The sequence below is a fragment of the Panicum hallii genome, chromosome 3 (assembly GCF_002211085.1).
Source record: "Panicum hallii strain FIL2 chromosome 3, PHallii_v3.1, whole genome shotgun sequence".
Taxonomy (NCBI): Eukaryota; Viridiplantae; Streptophyta; class Magnoliopsida; order Poales; family Poaceae; genus Panicum; species Panicum hallii.
The window spans coordinates 31,206,074-31,222,488 of record NC_038044.1 but is presented as its reverse complement, the minus strand read 5'-3'; the positions used below and the strand labels follow the sequence as shown (position 1 = coordinate 31,222,488).

General features: G+C 44.3%; 2 protein-coding genes across 2 annotated transcripts; both read right to left on the bottom strand.

Moving 5' to 3' along the window:
• Window positions 1-732: 732 nt before the first annotated feature.
• On the bottom strand, window positions 733-5,033 carry LOC112886141 (ruBisCO large subunit-binding protein subunit alpha, chloroplastic). The gene is made up of 8 exons (XM_025951934.1): window positions 4,878-5,033; window positions 4,504-4,657; window positions 3,845-3,966; window positions 3,537-3,744; window positions 3,264-3,409; window positions 2,845-3,151; window positions 1,486-1,937; window positions 733-1,221 (listed from the first exon to the last, which is right to left on the bottom strand). The coding sequence occupies exons 1-8, from the start codon at window positions 4,929-4,931 to the stop codon at window positions 931-933; spliced, it is 1,734 nt and encodes a 577-aa protein (XP_025807719.1). The 5' UTR covers window positions 4,932-5,033; the 3' UTR covers window positions 733-930.
• A 3,063-nt stretch (window positions 5,034-8,096) lies between these two features.
• LOC112887598 lies at window positions 8,097-13,633 on the bottom strand. Its single transcript, XM_025953823.1, has 7 exons — window positions 12,788-13,633; window positions 12,295-12,347; window positions 11,550-11,913; window positions 10,589-10,820; window positions 10,186-10,326; window positions 8,679-10,077; window positions 8,097-8,596 (listed from the first exon to the last, which is right to left on the bottom strand). Exons 6-7 carry the CDS (start codon window positions 10,056-10,058, stop codon window positions 8,357-8,359), a joined length of 1,620 nt encoding a protein of 539 aa, XP_025809608.1. The 5' UTR covers window positions 10,059-10,077; window positions 10,186-10,326; window positions 10,589-10,820; window positions 11,550-11,913; window positions 12,295-12,347; window positions 12,788-13,633; the 3' UTR covers window positions 8,097-8,356.
• Window positions 13,634-16,415: the final 2,782 nt, after the last annotated feature.

Here is a 16,415-nt window from a genome sequence, read left to right as displayed (position 1 = left end):
TACTTAGCGCGTTGGTGGTGACAAAGGGATTCGATGGTAGCGCGTGGGAGTTGCATGGTGTCACCGATGCACTGATCTATAGTTTTCCATCCAGCCCGAGGCCGGTGGGCCGGTCCACGACCTGGCTTTTTGCCCCGGCACACAGTTAATCGGGCCCGGGCCGGCTCGCCACGGGCCTCATGCCATGCCTGGGCCGACACCTCAGCACGTGGGCCGGCACAATCCGGCTCGATTAAGCCTCGGCCTGACAAAGCATGTGGGCTAGGTCTGCTAAGGCCCGGGAGCCCACGAGTGTATGTGTATATGATGTTTGAACGTGTATGTGTGAATAAAAGTGTTTGAATTTGAGAATATTGTCAGATTTGAAATTTTGAGACAATTCTGGATTAAAGAAGGGGTTAATGGTTGCATGGGCTCACGGGCCGGTCTGGCATGCATAGCCTATATGGGATATCGGGCTGGCTCGGCACGAATAACAGGCCCTTCGTGCCGTGCCTGGGCTAAGGCCTCAGCACATGGATCGGCCCGGCCCGGCACGAATAATTAATCGGGCCAGACCTAATTGTGCCGGGCTGAGTCGGGCCCGAGCTGTGCGGTGCCAGGTGGACCGAATGGCCAACTATACACTGATCAAAGAAGACTACTGAAATTAACAAAAGATCGATCCCACAAAAAAGCCGTCAAAGGAAAACTGCACAACTCCTCCCACATACAATTGAGCATCGCCATCAATTTATTTCAAAAATGGTGATTGAAATTTCTTTGATTTGCACGAGTTCAGACCCATGTAAAATCACCTTTCATCCGCAAAATGGCAATCCTACTATACACCTTCCAGTGGACCCCAATCAAAATTGTCAAACCGAAGTTTCTACCCTTTTCAACTGATCTGAACCATCTAATAAACAGCGGCCTCAAGAACGTTAAAATTTACACAGTAAGGGTGCCCTCCGCGGGATCAGCCACTTGAGGCTTCGGCTTTGGCTTCTCGACAACAATGGCCTGTGTGGTTAGGACCATCCCCGACACTGAGGCCGCATTCTGGAGCGCACACCTAGTTACCTTGGCAGGGTCGATCACACCTGACTCAATCAGGTTCTCGTACTTGTCTGTCATTGCATTGTAGCCCACTTCCCACTCACTCTCCTTGACCTTCTCAACAACCACTTCACCCTCCACTCCAGCATTGTGCGCGATCAGTGAAGCAGGTGCCACCAATGCCTGCAGAAGTTGACAAGATATTGTAAAAAGATGATGTGTTGCTCCAACAGAAACAGTATAGATGTGAAAGAACTGGCCTGAATCATGCAAATGCAATATCTGCAGCAAACACTACTTTCTCTATGTTTACTCATAAATAAACATAGCAACGCACATCCTATATGATGGGTCCTAGTCACGTTTTACCAGCATAGATAAAGGTATTATGTGATTGGACGTCTGGTGATAGTAAATACAGCTTATAGGCACAGATCAATTTTTTACCTTTTGAATAATGTCAGCACCAAGGCGCTCATCAGGATCCTCAATTTTTTCCTTGATCGAGGGGACAATGGTGGATAAGTGCACATATGCCGTACCACCTCCAGGAACAATGCCCTCCTCGATAGCGGCAAAAGTGGCATTCTTTGCATCCTCAATTCGTAGCTGGCGGTCCTCAAGCTCAGTTTCAGTTGCAGCTCCAACCTTGATAACAGCAACACCACCAGCAAGTTTCGCAATTCTCTCAGCCAATTTCTCAGTATCATAAATTGAATCAGTTTCAGCAAGCTCCTTCTTTAGCTGTGCAACCCTCGCTTGGATCTCATCTTTACTGGCTGCATCTGCTATCAGGGTGGTTGTGGTCTGATGTATCGTGACTTTCCTTGCTGTCCCAAGTTGTTCCTCTGTAGCATTTTCAACCAACAAACCAAGATCTTTTGCTAGGAACTCAGCACCTGAAATTACATCATAAGCAAAATGAAATTGAGAAATAAATAGCCAAGGATAATATAATTGTAAAAAGAAGGCCTGGATAACAAAATATGATGCTTAGATTTAAGTGTCTAATTTTGAGGAAATCACACTATCCATTTAGTTATTGCAGCATTCACTTGCAAGCAGCTCTTATAATGTTCAGTAAGCTGAAACATCATAGTTGATGCAGGTGTGTACACAAAGAACCATAGTTTCTCTCTCTGGCAGGCTGACACTACTAGTCGAAATCTTTCAATGAGTAGGGTTCAGGGTGTCGACTCGACTAATGGACCTAAAGGGATGAACTTCAACAACTTGCAAGTATGCCAACGACTATAAATAAGTGACATAAAAAGATGCAATTCAACTTTTCAACTCATTCATAGACACATGTCAAACACCATTGATCGACATACCATGTTTTTGCATCCGATGGTTGTATAAAGTTTAGCATTACAGATGAAAAATATGATCCATGAGTCCATGAAATGCCAACTGACAGAAGCCTCTGATGGTGTGATCACTTAGCATTCTCGAACAGTGATCACTTAGCATTCTCACCCAATTTTGTTCAAGTGGAAGAAAGAAACTACAGGAAAGGCGATGAAACTAAAGATCTACTGAGTATTGTAGAAAAAGGTTAGGCCCTTGGACAAATCATATGGAAAAAGAAAACAATAGTTTGTATCTTACAGCATTGCTCTGAGCATGGAGCACAATCTGTATTTTTAATGCATAAGTTTATTGCAGGCATCAAACATTCAAACCACAAGACTTCAATCAGTAAAAAGCAATGCAACGCAACCACAATAGTGAACAAAAAAAATATGTACCAATGTGAGGAAAGAATTAAGATAAAATAGTGTTGCCTTTGGTTGCAAGACAAACCTGTGACAATGGCAATGTCCTGAAGGACAGCCTTCCGCCGCTCACCAAAGCTTGGGGCCTTAATTGCTGCAACGTTAAGGATTCCTCGAAGCTTGTTAACAACAAGAGTTGCCAAAGCTTCACCAGTAATGTCCTCAGCGATAATGAACAGTGGGGCTCTCAGCTGTGTGGTCTTCTCCAAAATTGGAAGGATTTCCTTTATGCTTGTGATCTTCTGATCAGTAATAAGAACCTTAGCATTCTCAAACTCCACAATAGATTTCTCGAGGTTGGTAACAAATTGTGGGGAAATATATCCACGGTCAATCTGCAATATTAAAAAAACTTGAGAACCTGTGATATTATATATGCATGGTAGCATTTTGACGTTATGTCAAACATGGAAAGGTGGTAACTGTACAAGCTGAGTTTTAACGAACCTCCATTCCTTCTTCAACATCAACAGTAGTCTCAAAGGATGATGAAGACTCAATTGAAAGGACACCATCAGGGCCCACTTTGTCAATTGCTTCGGCAATCATGGATCCGATGAATTCATCATTGCCAGCAGAGATAGCTGCAACAGCTGTAAAACCGAAAAGCTCCAAATGAGGCATGAACTATGTTTCGCATACACATTTTGTTATTTATTGGCGCTAAGAAGTGAAAGTAAATAAATGATACACATTCTAACATTAAAATACAATAATCACCTTTGATATCACCACCACCCTTGACTGGTCTAGCCCTATTCTCAAGCTCCTGAATTAGACCCTGCACAGTTTTGTCAATTCCCTTCTTAAGTGACACAGGGTTTGCACCAGACGTTACACTCAGAAGGCCTAGCTTGATAATTTCACGAGCAAGGACAGAAGCAGTTGTAGTCCCATCACCAGCAGAATCATTGGTCTTGCTAGCAACCTTTCATGACAAAGAATTGGAGACCATGGGATTTCAGAATTCTCAAATATCACGATGATAGCACATGTTAAGTATAAGAAATAACGAAAAATGAAATCACCTCACGAATTAGTGCTGCACCAGCATTTTCCATTGGATCATACAGCTCAATAGCCCGGGCAATAGTTACTCCATCATTTACAACTTTGGGGCTGCCATACTCATCCAGCACTACATTCCTTCCTGTGAAAACATTCCAGAGGTCGCAGATTGCATCAGCTAAACAATACTGTATATTTTGTTTTTAACACTGGATTACACAAGAACGTGTTATGATTACAGAAGGATATGCTCGTTATCTGAACCAACAAACAGAAAGACAGTAAACAGGTCATTGAGGACCATAATTAGCTTTTCAGGATCAGAATTGGCAATTAAAAAACATTCTTTCAGCGTTCACTAAAGTTCCTGAACATATGGAGCATCCTGATAACGTTACAGAAGTAGGGGCAGCAACATTATACAGAAAAGTCAGTGTTGTATCATTCGAGAATGAAGTAATTTTTCTTTTTTATTTATTTTTCTTTTTTTTGCGAGAATGAAGTAGTTAATGAAAGTTGCAACTCTAGAAATGAACTACAATTGAGCCTCTATCAGCAAGCGTAACTGTGAACATGAAGCACATGATACAACATGAAAAATGCAGGTCTTAATTCTGGAGATGAAACGCAGTTGGGAATTTAACGAAAGGCACGTGCTGTAGCAGCGGGTGTTCGCTACCTCGGGGACCGAGGGTGACACCGACGGCGTTGGCGAGCTTCTCGACGCCGGCCTGGAGCGCCGCTCTGGACTTCTGGTCGAAGGCGATGTCCTTGGCGTCGGCACGGACTACGAACCGCTGCAACCGGCCGTTCCTGGCCCTCCTCGCCCTGCCCTGCTTGCAGCCAGGAAGACATGTTGTTACATAATTGGAGAAATTTGAGAGCACAGAATTCCACAGTTTAACGCAGACGAAAGGCCCCCAAATTGGGCGAGGAACCACAACCCAGTGGCCTTACAGCCCAAGAAACCGCAATTGAGGAACCAAGAAACAATTGACCGCCACGCCGGGAAAGCAAGAAAGCTGCGCGCGAGGGGGGAAAGGAGGAGCTGACCTGAGAGAGGGGCCGGAGGAGGGAGGCGGTGGAGATGGCGTTGGCGGAGGCCATTGGGAGACGGAGGAGCTGGGGGCGAGCCGAGAGGATAAGGTGGAGGGGACGAGGCGGAGGATTTGGAGGCACAGTGGCGAGGTGAGGCGGGGTTTAGAGATGAGGCTGCGCGGTTTTATACGCCGTAGAGTGGGTGCGAGACTGAGGGAGGGAGATGGGGTTTGGAGGCAGATGGGTTGAGGGGCCTTCGGAATATTCGACCTTTTTTGTTCGTGTTCTTTCATGATTGTAGATATAACTAATAAAATTCCAGCTATTTTGAGATTGTAGCCGACAAAAGAACATCTGTAAATTTAGGGATCCAAACAACACAACTATTAATATTTATAATCTATAAATATTATTCATATTCTAATAATATGTGTCCCAATTGTCTAAAATGATTAGACCCTATTGCCATCTGACAACAAAATCAGAGGAAAAAAATAGAAAACTCAGATTCACGATTTGAGCTCACTGCTTCATTCCTGAAAGACTGCTGCCACACCACCACGTTTCCTCGCGCTGCGTCTTCGGTAAAAGGAACATAAATTTACGTCAAATTCAATCATGGCATCTGAATTTTGCATTTTCTATCCTTTCCGGTACCGATAAATTTGAACTTTAGAATTTAGGTGTACATACAATACAAGAATGCAGATACTTGGCCTTCTTCCTCTCTTTAGAGACGTTTTGCTAGTGCATGATGAGATGAAGGAAATAGAAATTAGGAAAGCCTCCTCCCATAGGGTGAGCCGGCAAAAGAGGAACACTATATTGCTCTGTGGGTTCAAAAGGAAGTTTGAGCAACAATATTTGCCTACTCAATTTTTCAGTAAGGTAAAATAAGTATCACTAAATCTATCATCAGATGGACTTAAGATTTGACTTGTAGATTATCTATTTCTATAAATATTTATAGAAAATAAGAAAAGTCAAACAAACAAAGTGAACATTGAGGTAAAAAACGGTAATGCTATGTCAATGCTCGATGCGCGCAGCCCTATGAGAGCACTCCAATAGCTCTGGTGAACGGCGGCGACCCAAGCGTTCCAAAATTAGGCGGGTAGCTTTGATGATGGCGGCACCTGCATTCTCGACGGGCCCACACCTTCTCCATCCCTCGATCAATAGTTTATTTCTGCTCTCTATCCCCTTTCTCGAACTGAGCTATTCTGAGCATTTCATAAACAGAGCTTCGTGGTGGTAGGGGAGGATCCGCTTACGATGTGGCTGGAAGATCTCGATGAAGATGACAGCCATAGCGCATTCGGCAGCAACGTATCTGCTTATGGAGAAGGATCCGCTCTCGGCATCAAGCTTCTACATAGTGGGGTAACCCATCCTCCCCTTCTGTTCCAATGGTCGGATCTGGCCATGAATCATGAAGACACGATGCTATAATCCAACTTCCTCGTGAGATGAATTGTGATGTTTCAAATGTATTCATGTGATGTCGCAATTGCAAGATTTAGGATTTTTTTAATTAATTTGAGATGTTGCAACTGCAGTTTTGTGATGTTGCAACTGCAATTTTATGATGTTGCAACCATGCTTTGAGATTTTTATCAATGAGATGTTGCAAATGTGGTTGTGGGATGTTGCAACTATGAGTTTGTGATGTTGCAACCATAATATAAGATTTTGTATCAATGTGAGATGTGTTGCAACCGTAATTTGGGATGTTGTACAATATATGAGATGTCGCAGTGGTGATTCTATGATGTTGCAATTGTGATTTCCTAATGTTGCAACCATTATTTAAGATTTTTTTATTAATGCAAGATATTGCAAGAGGTGGCATGTTCCATTAATGTTTCTTACTCATAAAGTAGTACTTCCTCCGTTATTCACTCTCCATTAATATGAGTATTTCTATCGAGTAAAAAAAAGAAATACAGAAAGAATTGTTGATGTTGCATGCAACAGGTGTAAATGTTTCTGTGGAAAATTTGCACCGTGACGTCCGGGCACTAGTAGCGCTGAAAAATTGGTATATAGTGGAAACCATTTCCTTCATATGTCTTTTTGCCATCTCCTCCTACTGACATACTCCCTCCGTTCGGAAAATCGTGTCGTCAACAGTAGAGATCGATTTTCCATTTTTTCCTGTCGCCCCTAATACAGATCGCAGTCTACTTTCCAATTTTGCCCCTGCCCTGCCCCCATCTTCCTTCTCGGCCTCGGCGCCCCACCGCCCCTCGCGCCCTCCGGTGCCGAGCTCTCTCCGCCCCTGCGTCGCTCTTCTCCGCCGAGGTCACACCTGGAGCTTTGTCCGCCACCACCGCAGCGCTGCCCCGTGTGGCCCGCTGCCGTCCGCCCGTACTGCTGCTGCGACGCCGTCTGCCCCTGTCTTGCCGCTTGCCGTGAGACCACGCAGCGCCTCCATCATTCAGCACCAGGAGCAGCCGGCCATGGCGCCGCTCACTTCCTCCTCCACCAGGAGATGCATGGGCGTCCGCAACACCCGTCCCCCGCCTCTCACCGAATCTGCTCTGCTCTCTTTTCCTTTTTCATTTCTTTCCTTCCCTTCACCGAATACTCAGATCGATCTTGGAGGAGAGCACTTTTGTTTCATCCTAGCCGTGAGCTTTTAGTAGGGATGGGCATGGATCAATCTATGGATGCCTCTAGTTCATCTAAAATAGTGAATTGTTATCCAATCTATGGAGTAAAATTGAACTGAATAAGACACTGATCTGTACCTACTGTTTTTTCTTTGCATGTCCATCCAAGTACAGGTTTGTGGCTTGGATTTGTAGTTCTTGGACACTCACGGCTGTATCCATCGAGGTAATGAGAGTTTACTGCTCTGTTTGTATGTATGGTCTCTGGCCTTCGATGGTGCTTCTCTCCGAAATCGTTCTGACATTCATCTTTGCAGATTTCTACTATTTCTGCTACTAATAGTTTGCTATTTCTGTAATGAGAGTATGTGAAGAGTTAAGAACAGTATAGCATATCTGATGATCATGTAAATAAAAAATCTGACATTCAGAATTTGGACTTGTGAATAAAAGTTCATGACATAAGTCTGTACACATCATGATCACATATACTCCCCATTTCAAAAAATAAGTTCTCCTCATTTTTTTTAAAAAAGTTCTTATCAGTGAAGAAAATAATAGTATAAATGTATAATGACACTCATAATAGCTGACAAGAGAATGACACTCATAATAGCTGACAAGAGAATGACACACATAATAGCAATATATAATGGTTGCAGCTATATAAGTCTGCTGATTGCACTCTTATGGTATAGAATGGTTCACAGCATCCTGACATTGCAGCAAGAGCATAAAGAGAATTACATGGCGAGACACACACACGATTTTTGACATTGCTTCACAATTCTTGACACAGCAAGGGAAAACTCAAGCAAATGGCAATGAAATATCTCTCAAATGCAATTAAGGGTCACTACAAGTTCACTCAAAGGGCGACTAAGATGTGGGCGCGGCATCTATCAATCCAGCATCTGATATTTGAGACATAGCAGCCGCCACCACTTCAGCATCACAGCCAAGTTGCACTGGGAGACAGTCTTGTCGTTCTAGTACCCCTTTTCTTATATGAGGAACCTTGTATTCATTTCCACCTCCAATCTTTATCACTTCATTCATGCAAGCATGAAAGGATAAGAAAATGCGATTTAACTTTGATGGTGGATAATCTGCAAAAGCCTGATTCATAGTATAAATGTGTTAGCTAACATTATTGAAAAAGAAAGAGAAAACTGAATAGTAAAATAAACCATAAACTTGCCTCAAGAACTGCAGATACAAGTTCCTCAGTGCTTTTTGAGCTAGTCTTGTACTGGATAGACTGTATAGAGTTAAAAAAGCCTAAATCACAGATATTCAAGTCGGGTGAATTGGCGGGCTGCAACATGAGTCGGATATCGAATCCGTCTTTTTTAGCAGCTTCACAAAATATTATATCATCAGGATTAACGTGGGACGGAGCATTATCTTGCTGGATATAGATGGGACTGTGCACATCCTCTGGAGGCCACTTCTCCTGAATTGCTGGTATGATCTTCTTAACCAAATATTCTCGACTAACACCCATTCTTACTGTATCCATAGGTTTCAGCTCTATTGTCCCAGCTGGACGATTCTTACTTGATCTCTTAGCTGGCTCATAAGTCACGAAAGGAAAACACCCGATTTTACCATCAAAAGTGCAGTTTCCCTCAGAATCAAACCTCGGACGAGCAAGAGCACACAAAAACATTATTTTCGGAATAAAATTTTTGTTCTTGGATGATCTTGTCGGTTGTTGTTCGTCCGGAGTCGTATAATACCTTGCTGTCCTTTTAGTAATGTAAAACCACTTCTCATCGATGACGACAACATCAAACAGCCCTTTGAAAACAGGATTATGGGGTACAGTCCTAGGATCCAACATGGATAGGCACCACTTAAGACGCTCTTTCTTATTCTCATTTGTCAACAGTGGCTTCAAACTATTGGAGACGCGCTTGATGGTTCCATCCTTCAATCTGTTATGAGCTGTTGATACACTGACATTCATGTGTGTGGATACATCCCGCAAGGTACCACGCTTGGAAATTGGCAACTCGCGAATCTTTGATGTGTCAAATTCCTTCTTCTTGCGACCTCGATTTGACCTCTTGCCCTCAAAAGTTGGTTCAGTCCCTTGATCCAGGCAGTGCTTTCCTTCATCCCAAATACGTTGTACTGTTCTCATACTCACAGAGAATGCAACTGAAGCTTCTCTTGTTTCATGGCCTTTCAATTGTCCATTCACAGATTTTGCAAGCAAGAACTGGAATACAGCTTTCTTTGTGTGCTTGGGATATTCCTTTTGTATCCTACGTGCTCTGTTTTGAAGCTGTAGATCAGGTATATTGCCATCTGTCTGCTGACCATAATCCAAACCTATGGTCAGATTAACTTGGTCCTCTGCGCTGCAAATAGGCATACTATTCAAATCAAAATCTCTTGACCCCCTATGATGCTCGTTGACTGCAGCCGAACTCAATGGAGATTTGGAAATCCTTGGTGAAATCCTTGGTGTAAGTATCATCCGGCTTAATGGAGATCTGAAAATCCTTGGCGATGTTCTTGGTGAAAGCCTAGGTGAACGCATTATCTCTGGTGATTTTCTTTTTGTGCTCATGTGCCTTTCTTGCAAAACCCTGCAGGAATAATAATGATAAGAAAATAATCCTCTTAAATTGGTCAAGAATGTCCACATATAACCTGCACCTCTATATGAAGCAACGATAGTAGTGAAAATAGTATACCTTTGTGATCCAGTAGATGAACAATCTGTGCCAGCATTCCTGCATGAACTTGAAATGGTAGATGGGAGTGGTGCGTTGCTGCCAGCCTCTTGTATGTCCTCGGGCACCACCTCTGGCACCAACTCCACTTGGCTCACCACTCTGCAAGAGTAACGATGAAATGAAATTAAACAAAGGAAAAACAAAAAAGCAGACTTAAAGAGCTGCAACCAACATTCTGGTACCCAGCTACAAAATGCCGCTCGTTTGAAAAAAATGGCGCTGACCATGGACATACATTGAAAAATAGAGGCAATAAGTGCCGCTGACAAAACTGAATATACTATAACATTTTCCATCGGCAATATTCAGCTGACAAACTGAAACTACCAACTAAAACAAATGGTAAAAATGTGGTTCTCACCTTGTATGCACAATATGTCTGAAACACAAGTCTTTGGGAACCGTGGAGTTCTTGAACTCGATGAGGTCGCTGGACCATTGTCTCCAATCTTCTCTTCTTGGACTACTCTCAACAGCTCCTCACATCGGCACGCAGCTATGGCTGAGAGGCTCGCGACATTGCTGTCAGATTGATGATTGGACAACAAAGGTGGAATAAAGTGCTTCCGACGTCCCATTAGAGAATATATTTCCTGAAACAAAAGAAAAGGTGTTAGGCATCGTTGCAAAAGATGTTAGGCATCGTTGCAGCTCACGGATAAAGAATCAGTGTGAGGGCTAAAGCAGCAGCTAGGAGCACGTGCATGTACAATTAACTTGTTGAGGACCAGTAGTCCTTCCTGTAATTTGATCAAAATTGTACTGTAAATAAAATCTAAAGCAGAGCAACTGCAATGGCAAAATGCAGCAGCAGGGGATCAGTACTATACAGATTTACAGAGCGATTTGTTAGCATGGTGGGCTGAAAAGAAATGCACGTGCTGCCTGTGAGGCATTAGCGTTTGTGCAGCATGAGTGCATCATATACTCAACAGCAATTAGATTAAAGATGTCATCAGCATCACCTTGGGGAACATTAATCGATTCTCTCAACAGCAATTAGATTAAAGATATCATCAGCATCACAATTAGATTAACAGCAATTAGATTAACAGTATGAGTGCAAGTTGTAAAGCCCAGTAATGGCTAGCTGCTATACACATGGTGACTTTTATTATTGGTTCCGTCGTCTGTGGATAAGAAAGATGACACCAAATCGATTCTCTCAACAAGTCAGAGCCGCCGCTGGCGCTGCAATTCGTCAGCCAGCTTCTTCGTCAGTAGTTGGTCCCAGAGCTGATGCGAGGATAGTACTATGCGAACGAAGAGTAATCAACACAGGACAGCTCAATGCGAGGATAGTAAGAGTGAGGGGTACGCACCAGCCACTCCTTGTGCCCCTGCGCACCCTCGGGGTCCCAGAGCTTGACGGCGTTGTCCTGCGGCTTGAACCCCTTCTTGACGCCCTCGTCAGCGAATCTCTTGTACACGGTGATGGTGGTGCTCTTGAGTATGAAGCGCTTGAAGCACGGGAATGGCGGGCTCTGCACGTCCCCAAAGTTGTCGGCGGTGAGGTCGGCGGCGGTGCTCCGGATCTCGACGGAGACGGCACAGGGGTGGCGGGAGATCTCGTCCCGGCGAGGACGACGCCGGTGGGATCTCGGCCCGCACAGGGGTGGTGCCGTCACCCTGGATCTCGGCTCGGCGAGGACGGCGCCGGCGGGATCTCGACTGCGAGGTGGGAACCTTCAATGGATGAAGGGCATAACTGTCATTTCACTGTTTCCTTAATTTTTTGATTCTGGTCGGAAACGTCAGGATTTTCCGAACGGAGGGAGTACACCTTTTATGATTGTCTGCTGGGTTCACCGTGAGGAATATAGCGGAATATATCTAGGTGAGAAGTGCTTTCAATTATTTTTGTTCTTTATATTATACTAGCATAGATGCCCGTGCGTTGCTATAGGTTTTTATCCTCTCCAACACTGTCATTTGTCCATATGTTTCATGCTACTATATCATTTTTCAAAGCTATACTTGTGTGCAAATTCTGATGCTATATTTGAACAATACATGGTCAATTTTCATGTATAGGAAGCACAGTAGAAAGATTGAAGCAATGCATACCACTTGTCTTCTCACCCAGCCACCGGTAAATAGGAAGCTTGTTGAAATATTTCCTTGTCAACAAAGAGAAAAAGCAATAAATTTATCCGATCCCCAAAATATCCAGCCAAATATTTCTACAAATATTTGAACATTTTAACCTCTTGCACCTTTGCATTTTCGTTCCATAGTGGAAGAGATATGAAGAAACTCAATTATTTGACCAATTAATTAAGGGACGCAATATCAATCCTTCCCAACCAGGCCAAAAGAAAAAAAAAAGGCTAAGTATCTCTATGTTTCAGTAATGGCAAAAGAAAAATTAGAGTTGCAATTTATGTGAATATAGTTGTGAGCTCATTTCAAACATCATGATGAACAACTACTGCAGAAAGGTAAGTTTGGCTCACATATTAAGCTCAGTATTGTTGCAATTGCTACCATCGTTGCTAAGCTTTCTTCTTCTGTGAATATAGTCAAAGGAAGAAAAGGTAAAGAACAGAAGCAAGCAAACCTTGGTAACAAACAAACGTGATGGATGAGGCACGGTCAGGCTAAATCGAAGTGGTGATTAACACGTCAGGTAGGCAGTCTTCGTATACGGAGTGTCTTGCCGGCGGCGCCTGACCTTGCCTCCGAAGAACGATGCTTCGGGTATTAATAGGGATGAATACATGATCTTGTCTATGATCTCACTCCATCCCAACTCCGTCCGTGAGCTTGCATCTGATTCGAATCCGTGGCCATCCCGAACGACGGCGTCTCCGCTCGCCCCTGCCTGCGCCTGCTGCGGTGAATCTGCAGCCGTCCCCGACGACGGTGCCTCCGCTCGCCCCTGCTTGTGCTTGCTTGCAGTAAAATAGAACAGATGACAAAATAGTTTGTTCCATCTTTTATCAATTGCCGCTGAAGCCACCGAGATTGGACGCCGGGAGGGACCTCCGCTGCCCGTGCACGCGCAGCCTCAAGGGGCCTCTGCGCGCCGCAAAGGGTCCCCGCGCGGGCTCGCGCGCTGGGAGCCGCACCACCTGAGGTGGCCGTCCGTAGGGAACCGCGCCGCCTGCGGACCGAAGCTTGCGGCCGCGGCAGCAGAACAGCGGACCCGCGTAGCGGGCGGCAGGAGTCCCTACGCGCCGGAGTAGGCCGCCGGTAGGAGGGCCGCCGCGCGCCGCTGGGTCGCTAGAGAGCAGTAGGCGGGATGCGGAGGGATGGATGCGGATGGGATTGCCGATTGGGATCGCGATTGCGGCATGCTTCTCTATGTACTCCCTCGGCGTGCTCGGATCGCGATTGCGGCGCGTGGCAAAGGTGAGGAGCACCGGCGGTAGCAGTAGCAGAGAATCTGACTGCAAGTTTCCAGGGCATGACAAGGAGACAGTAGGACCGGTCCCCGGTTGTTCAACCACGCAGGCGGAGATTGTTGACGTTTGTTAGTATGAATTTCGACCATCAATTTAATCAGAAAATTAGAAAATTAGAAGAATTACTGTATTTTGCACGTATATTTATTCTGAATAATATCAATTCTAAATATCCTCTAGAAATCAGTGCAATGCAGGAATTTGAGCAGAAATGGAGAGAAACACACTCTTTAATCCAAGGTAAAAGGCGTCGATCAATCAAATCACGTCGTTCACCCTTACATGAATCAAAGGGTCCATAAACATATGCAATCGACTTATGACAGAGCCGGCACATGCATTACCGACCTAAGGGCCCACTAGGTAGCCACCCTGCTAAAGGGTAAGACGGTGGGAGCCAAAACTAGGTTGGCCGAACCAGGCTGAGCTCCGCCAACCTTCCCCTTCCACGTGGCGGCTCCACAGCTCTCCCAGTATCGGTTCCAAGTGACTTCAGTTATTTTGCCGGCTGAGAGCTATTATGACAAGGCTATAAATATGATAGGAGGGGCTCCTAATTGAAACACACAACTCACACTCCTCTCTTGTGCTCTCACTTTTTTAGCTGAGCTTTAGGCTTGTTCTCCTCTCTTGTGCTCTCACTTTTTTAGCTGAGCTTTAGGCTTGTTCTAGAGGTTTAGTGCTGCTTAGGTAGTGCTTAGAAAATAGGGAGAGAGCGAGTGGAAGTCGGGGAAGTGCCAAGTTTGTCGGCGCTTTTCTCCGGCTTATACCTCGACGGATGCTTATCAATCAAATTAAGTATTCGTGAATTCTTTTGTGCTTTAGTCTCTTAGTTAAATAATTATTCTAGTTTCTTAGTTGTTTACAGGATCAATAGTTCACTAGTTTAGTGGATGCTCTAATCTAAAGTTAAGGCTGGAGTTAGTAAAAGACGGTATAGACGTGGTGTATAAATGGTTGTGGTATATCCTATGGTTAGATGAGGTAGGTAGCAGGTGGTGATAGTCCCATCTATCCAGCGTAACATTCCTCGTTCGGGTATATTCTGGTGCCGTATTACTGGAATAAGCTAGGTTTTATCCGGAAGATGCCGGTAGGCCGAAGTTAATAATTAGGACATCTCTATCTTATCTTTGAATACAGTATCTCGAATACTCTTGGGTGAAAATTATAATGGTATATCCAACGGAGCTGCACACGGGCAAGTTCTGGTTGAAGACGGCACTGCGGAGGAGCTGCGCACGGTCCGAGTTCCGATCGAAAACAACGCGGACGACTACACGGAACTAGAGAGAGGGGTGTATGTTGAGTGGACCCGGCTATCAACGGACCAAAAGTTAATGTACCGCAGACACCGTCTATTTTTTAAAATAGGTAAAGATAAAGATAAAAATATATTATGGATTTGGAGCCAATTATGGATGGCCTCCTCGACCACGTAGGCGGGTACTCAAGGATAGGGGGCTAATATTGGAGATGCTAGTCTACCTCCATGGACTTAGGCCTGACCATGTTATAGATTGTATTTTCACTTCCCATGATCCATATAGAATGACTCTAGGCTGTGGTGCTGTAACGTCGCAAAAAATTCAAATCCAAAATCAACTCCAATTCAAACTATTTTCAAATCTAATAACGAGAAGTTAACTGAGCTCCAAACTTTATCTGGACCCAAAAGCCCAAATTCTCCCTTACTCAGCCCTCTCCAGCAGCCTGGCCCAATCCACTTCCCTTTCCCTTCTCGTTTGTGCCCAACAGAAACTAGCCCCGTCCCTGTCTCCTTTCCTCTAGCCCAGCCCAGCAGCAAGCCACTTTCTCATCTCTCTCCATATGTCTCGGGCGCCCCCGGCCACTGCTGCTTGCGTAATGCCACCCCCGCAGGCATGCATGATGCCCAGGTCCTCTGCACGTCATTCACTGGCACGTTGCGTGCACCGTCGCCTTGCGTAAAAAATTCTTATATCGTAATATGGAAATTAGGTAAGTGTCCGTGCGTTGCTGCAGGTAATAAAATATCTTTCATAAATAAAATATTTTCCACGCAATAAGCAGATGATTGACCAAAGATAAATAGGAGTGCTCGAATGTAGTGTCACCAGGATTGTCGTCAAAACATCTGTAAAAAATGTTGGATAAATTTGGACTTGCAAAAGAAAAATAAAATCGTGAGGATGATATCTGGTTTACCATACCTCCGCATACCTAAATATAGTTCTGCTCTTATCTCATTTTAATTGTTTCTTATGTAGTCTAAACGTAAACTCTCAATATGCTCTTGTCTCGTTCTCTTGTCTGTATGCATGTAGTATCAGACCAGCATCCATGGAACTGTTGATGTGTCATGGATTACCTTGGAGTAGGGATAGGTCACTTCATGTACCTTGTCCATAAAGCAATTGTAAAGTACTCAGATGCGAGGAGGCCTAGTCAGTATAGAAAGAAACTACTTGGATAAACCCAAATAGGACTTTTTAGGTCGTATTTGGTTAGGAATTATAAAAAATATGACATGTAACCTGCCCTCCGGAGTATATAAGACCGGATAGGGACCCCCTCAAAATATCTACAATCTCATGCAATACAAACCACCAAACAAGATGTAGGGAATTACGCTATTCATTGCCTTGAACCTGTATAAATCCTAGGTTACGTGCTTCGAGTTTCTGATTTCGGCGATACCGTACCTACAACTCTACTACCTCAGGATATCACTTGGTAGGCTGGCAGATAAAACACCGATATGTAGTCTAACCGTGAATTCTCGATCTTGATGTATGTATC

Bases quoted from the DNA above. Each gene is read 5' to 3' on its own strand.
- LOC112887598 (XM_025953823.1), bottom strand. From the start codon at position 10,058: ATGAGCACAAAAAGAAAATCACCAGAGATAATGCGTTCACCTAGGCTT. The intron at 8,597-8,678 runs GCAAGTTTATGG...ACTATGAATCAG, and splicing joins TTGTATCTGCAGTTCTTGAG to GCTTTTGCAGATTATCCACC.
- LOC112886141 (XM_025951934.1), bottom strand. From the start codon at position 4,931: ATGGCCTCCGCCAACGCCATCTCCACCGCCTCCCTCCTCCGGCCCCTC. The intron at 3,745-3,844 runs GTGATTTCATTT...TTGTCATGAAAG, and splicing joins GTGCAGCACTAATTCGTGAG to GTTGCTAGCAAGACCAATGA. The intron at 1,938-2,844 runs GTTTGTCTTGCA...ATGTAATTTCAG, and splicing joins GGACATTGCCATTGTCACAG to GTGCTGAGTTCCTAGCAAAA.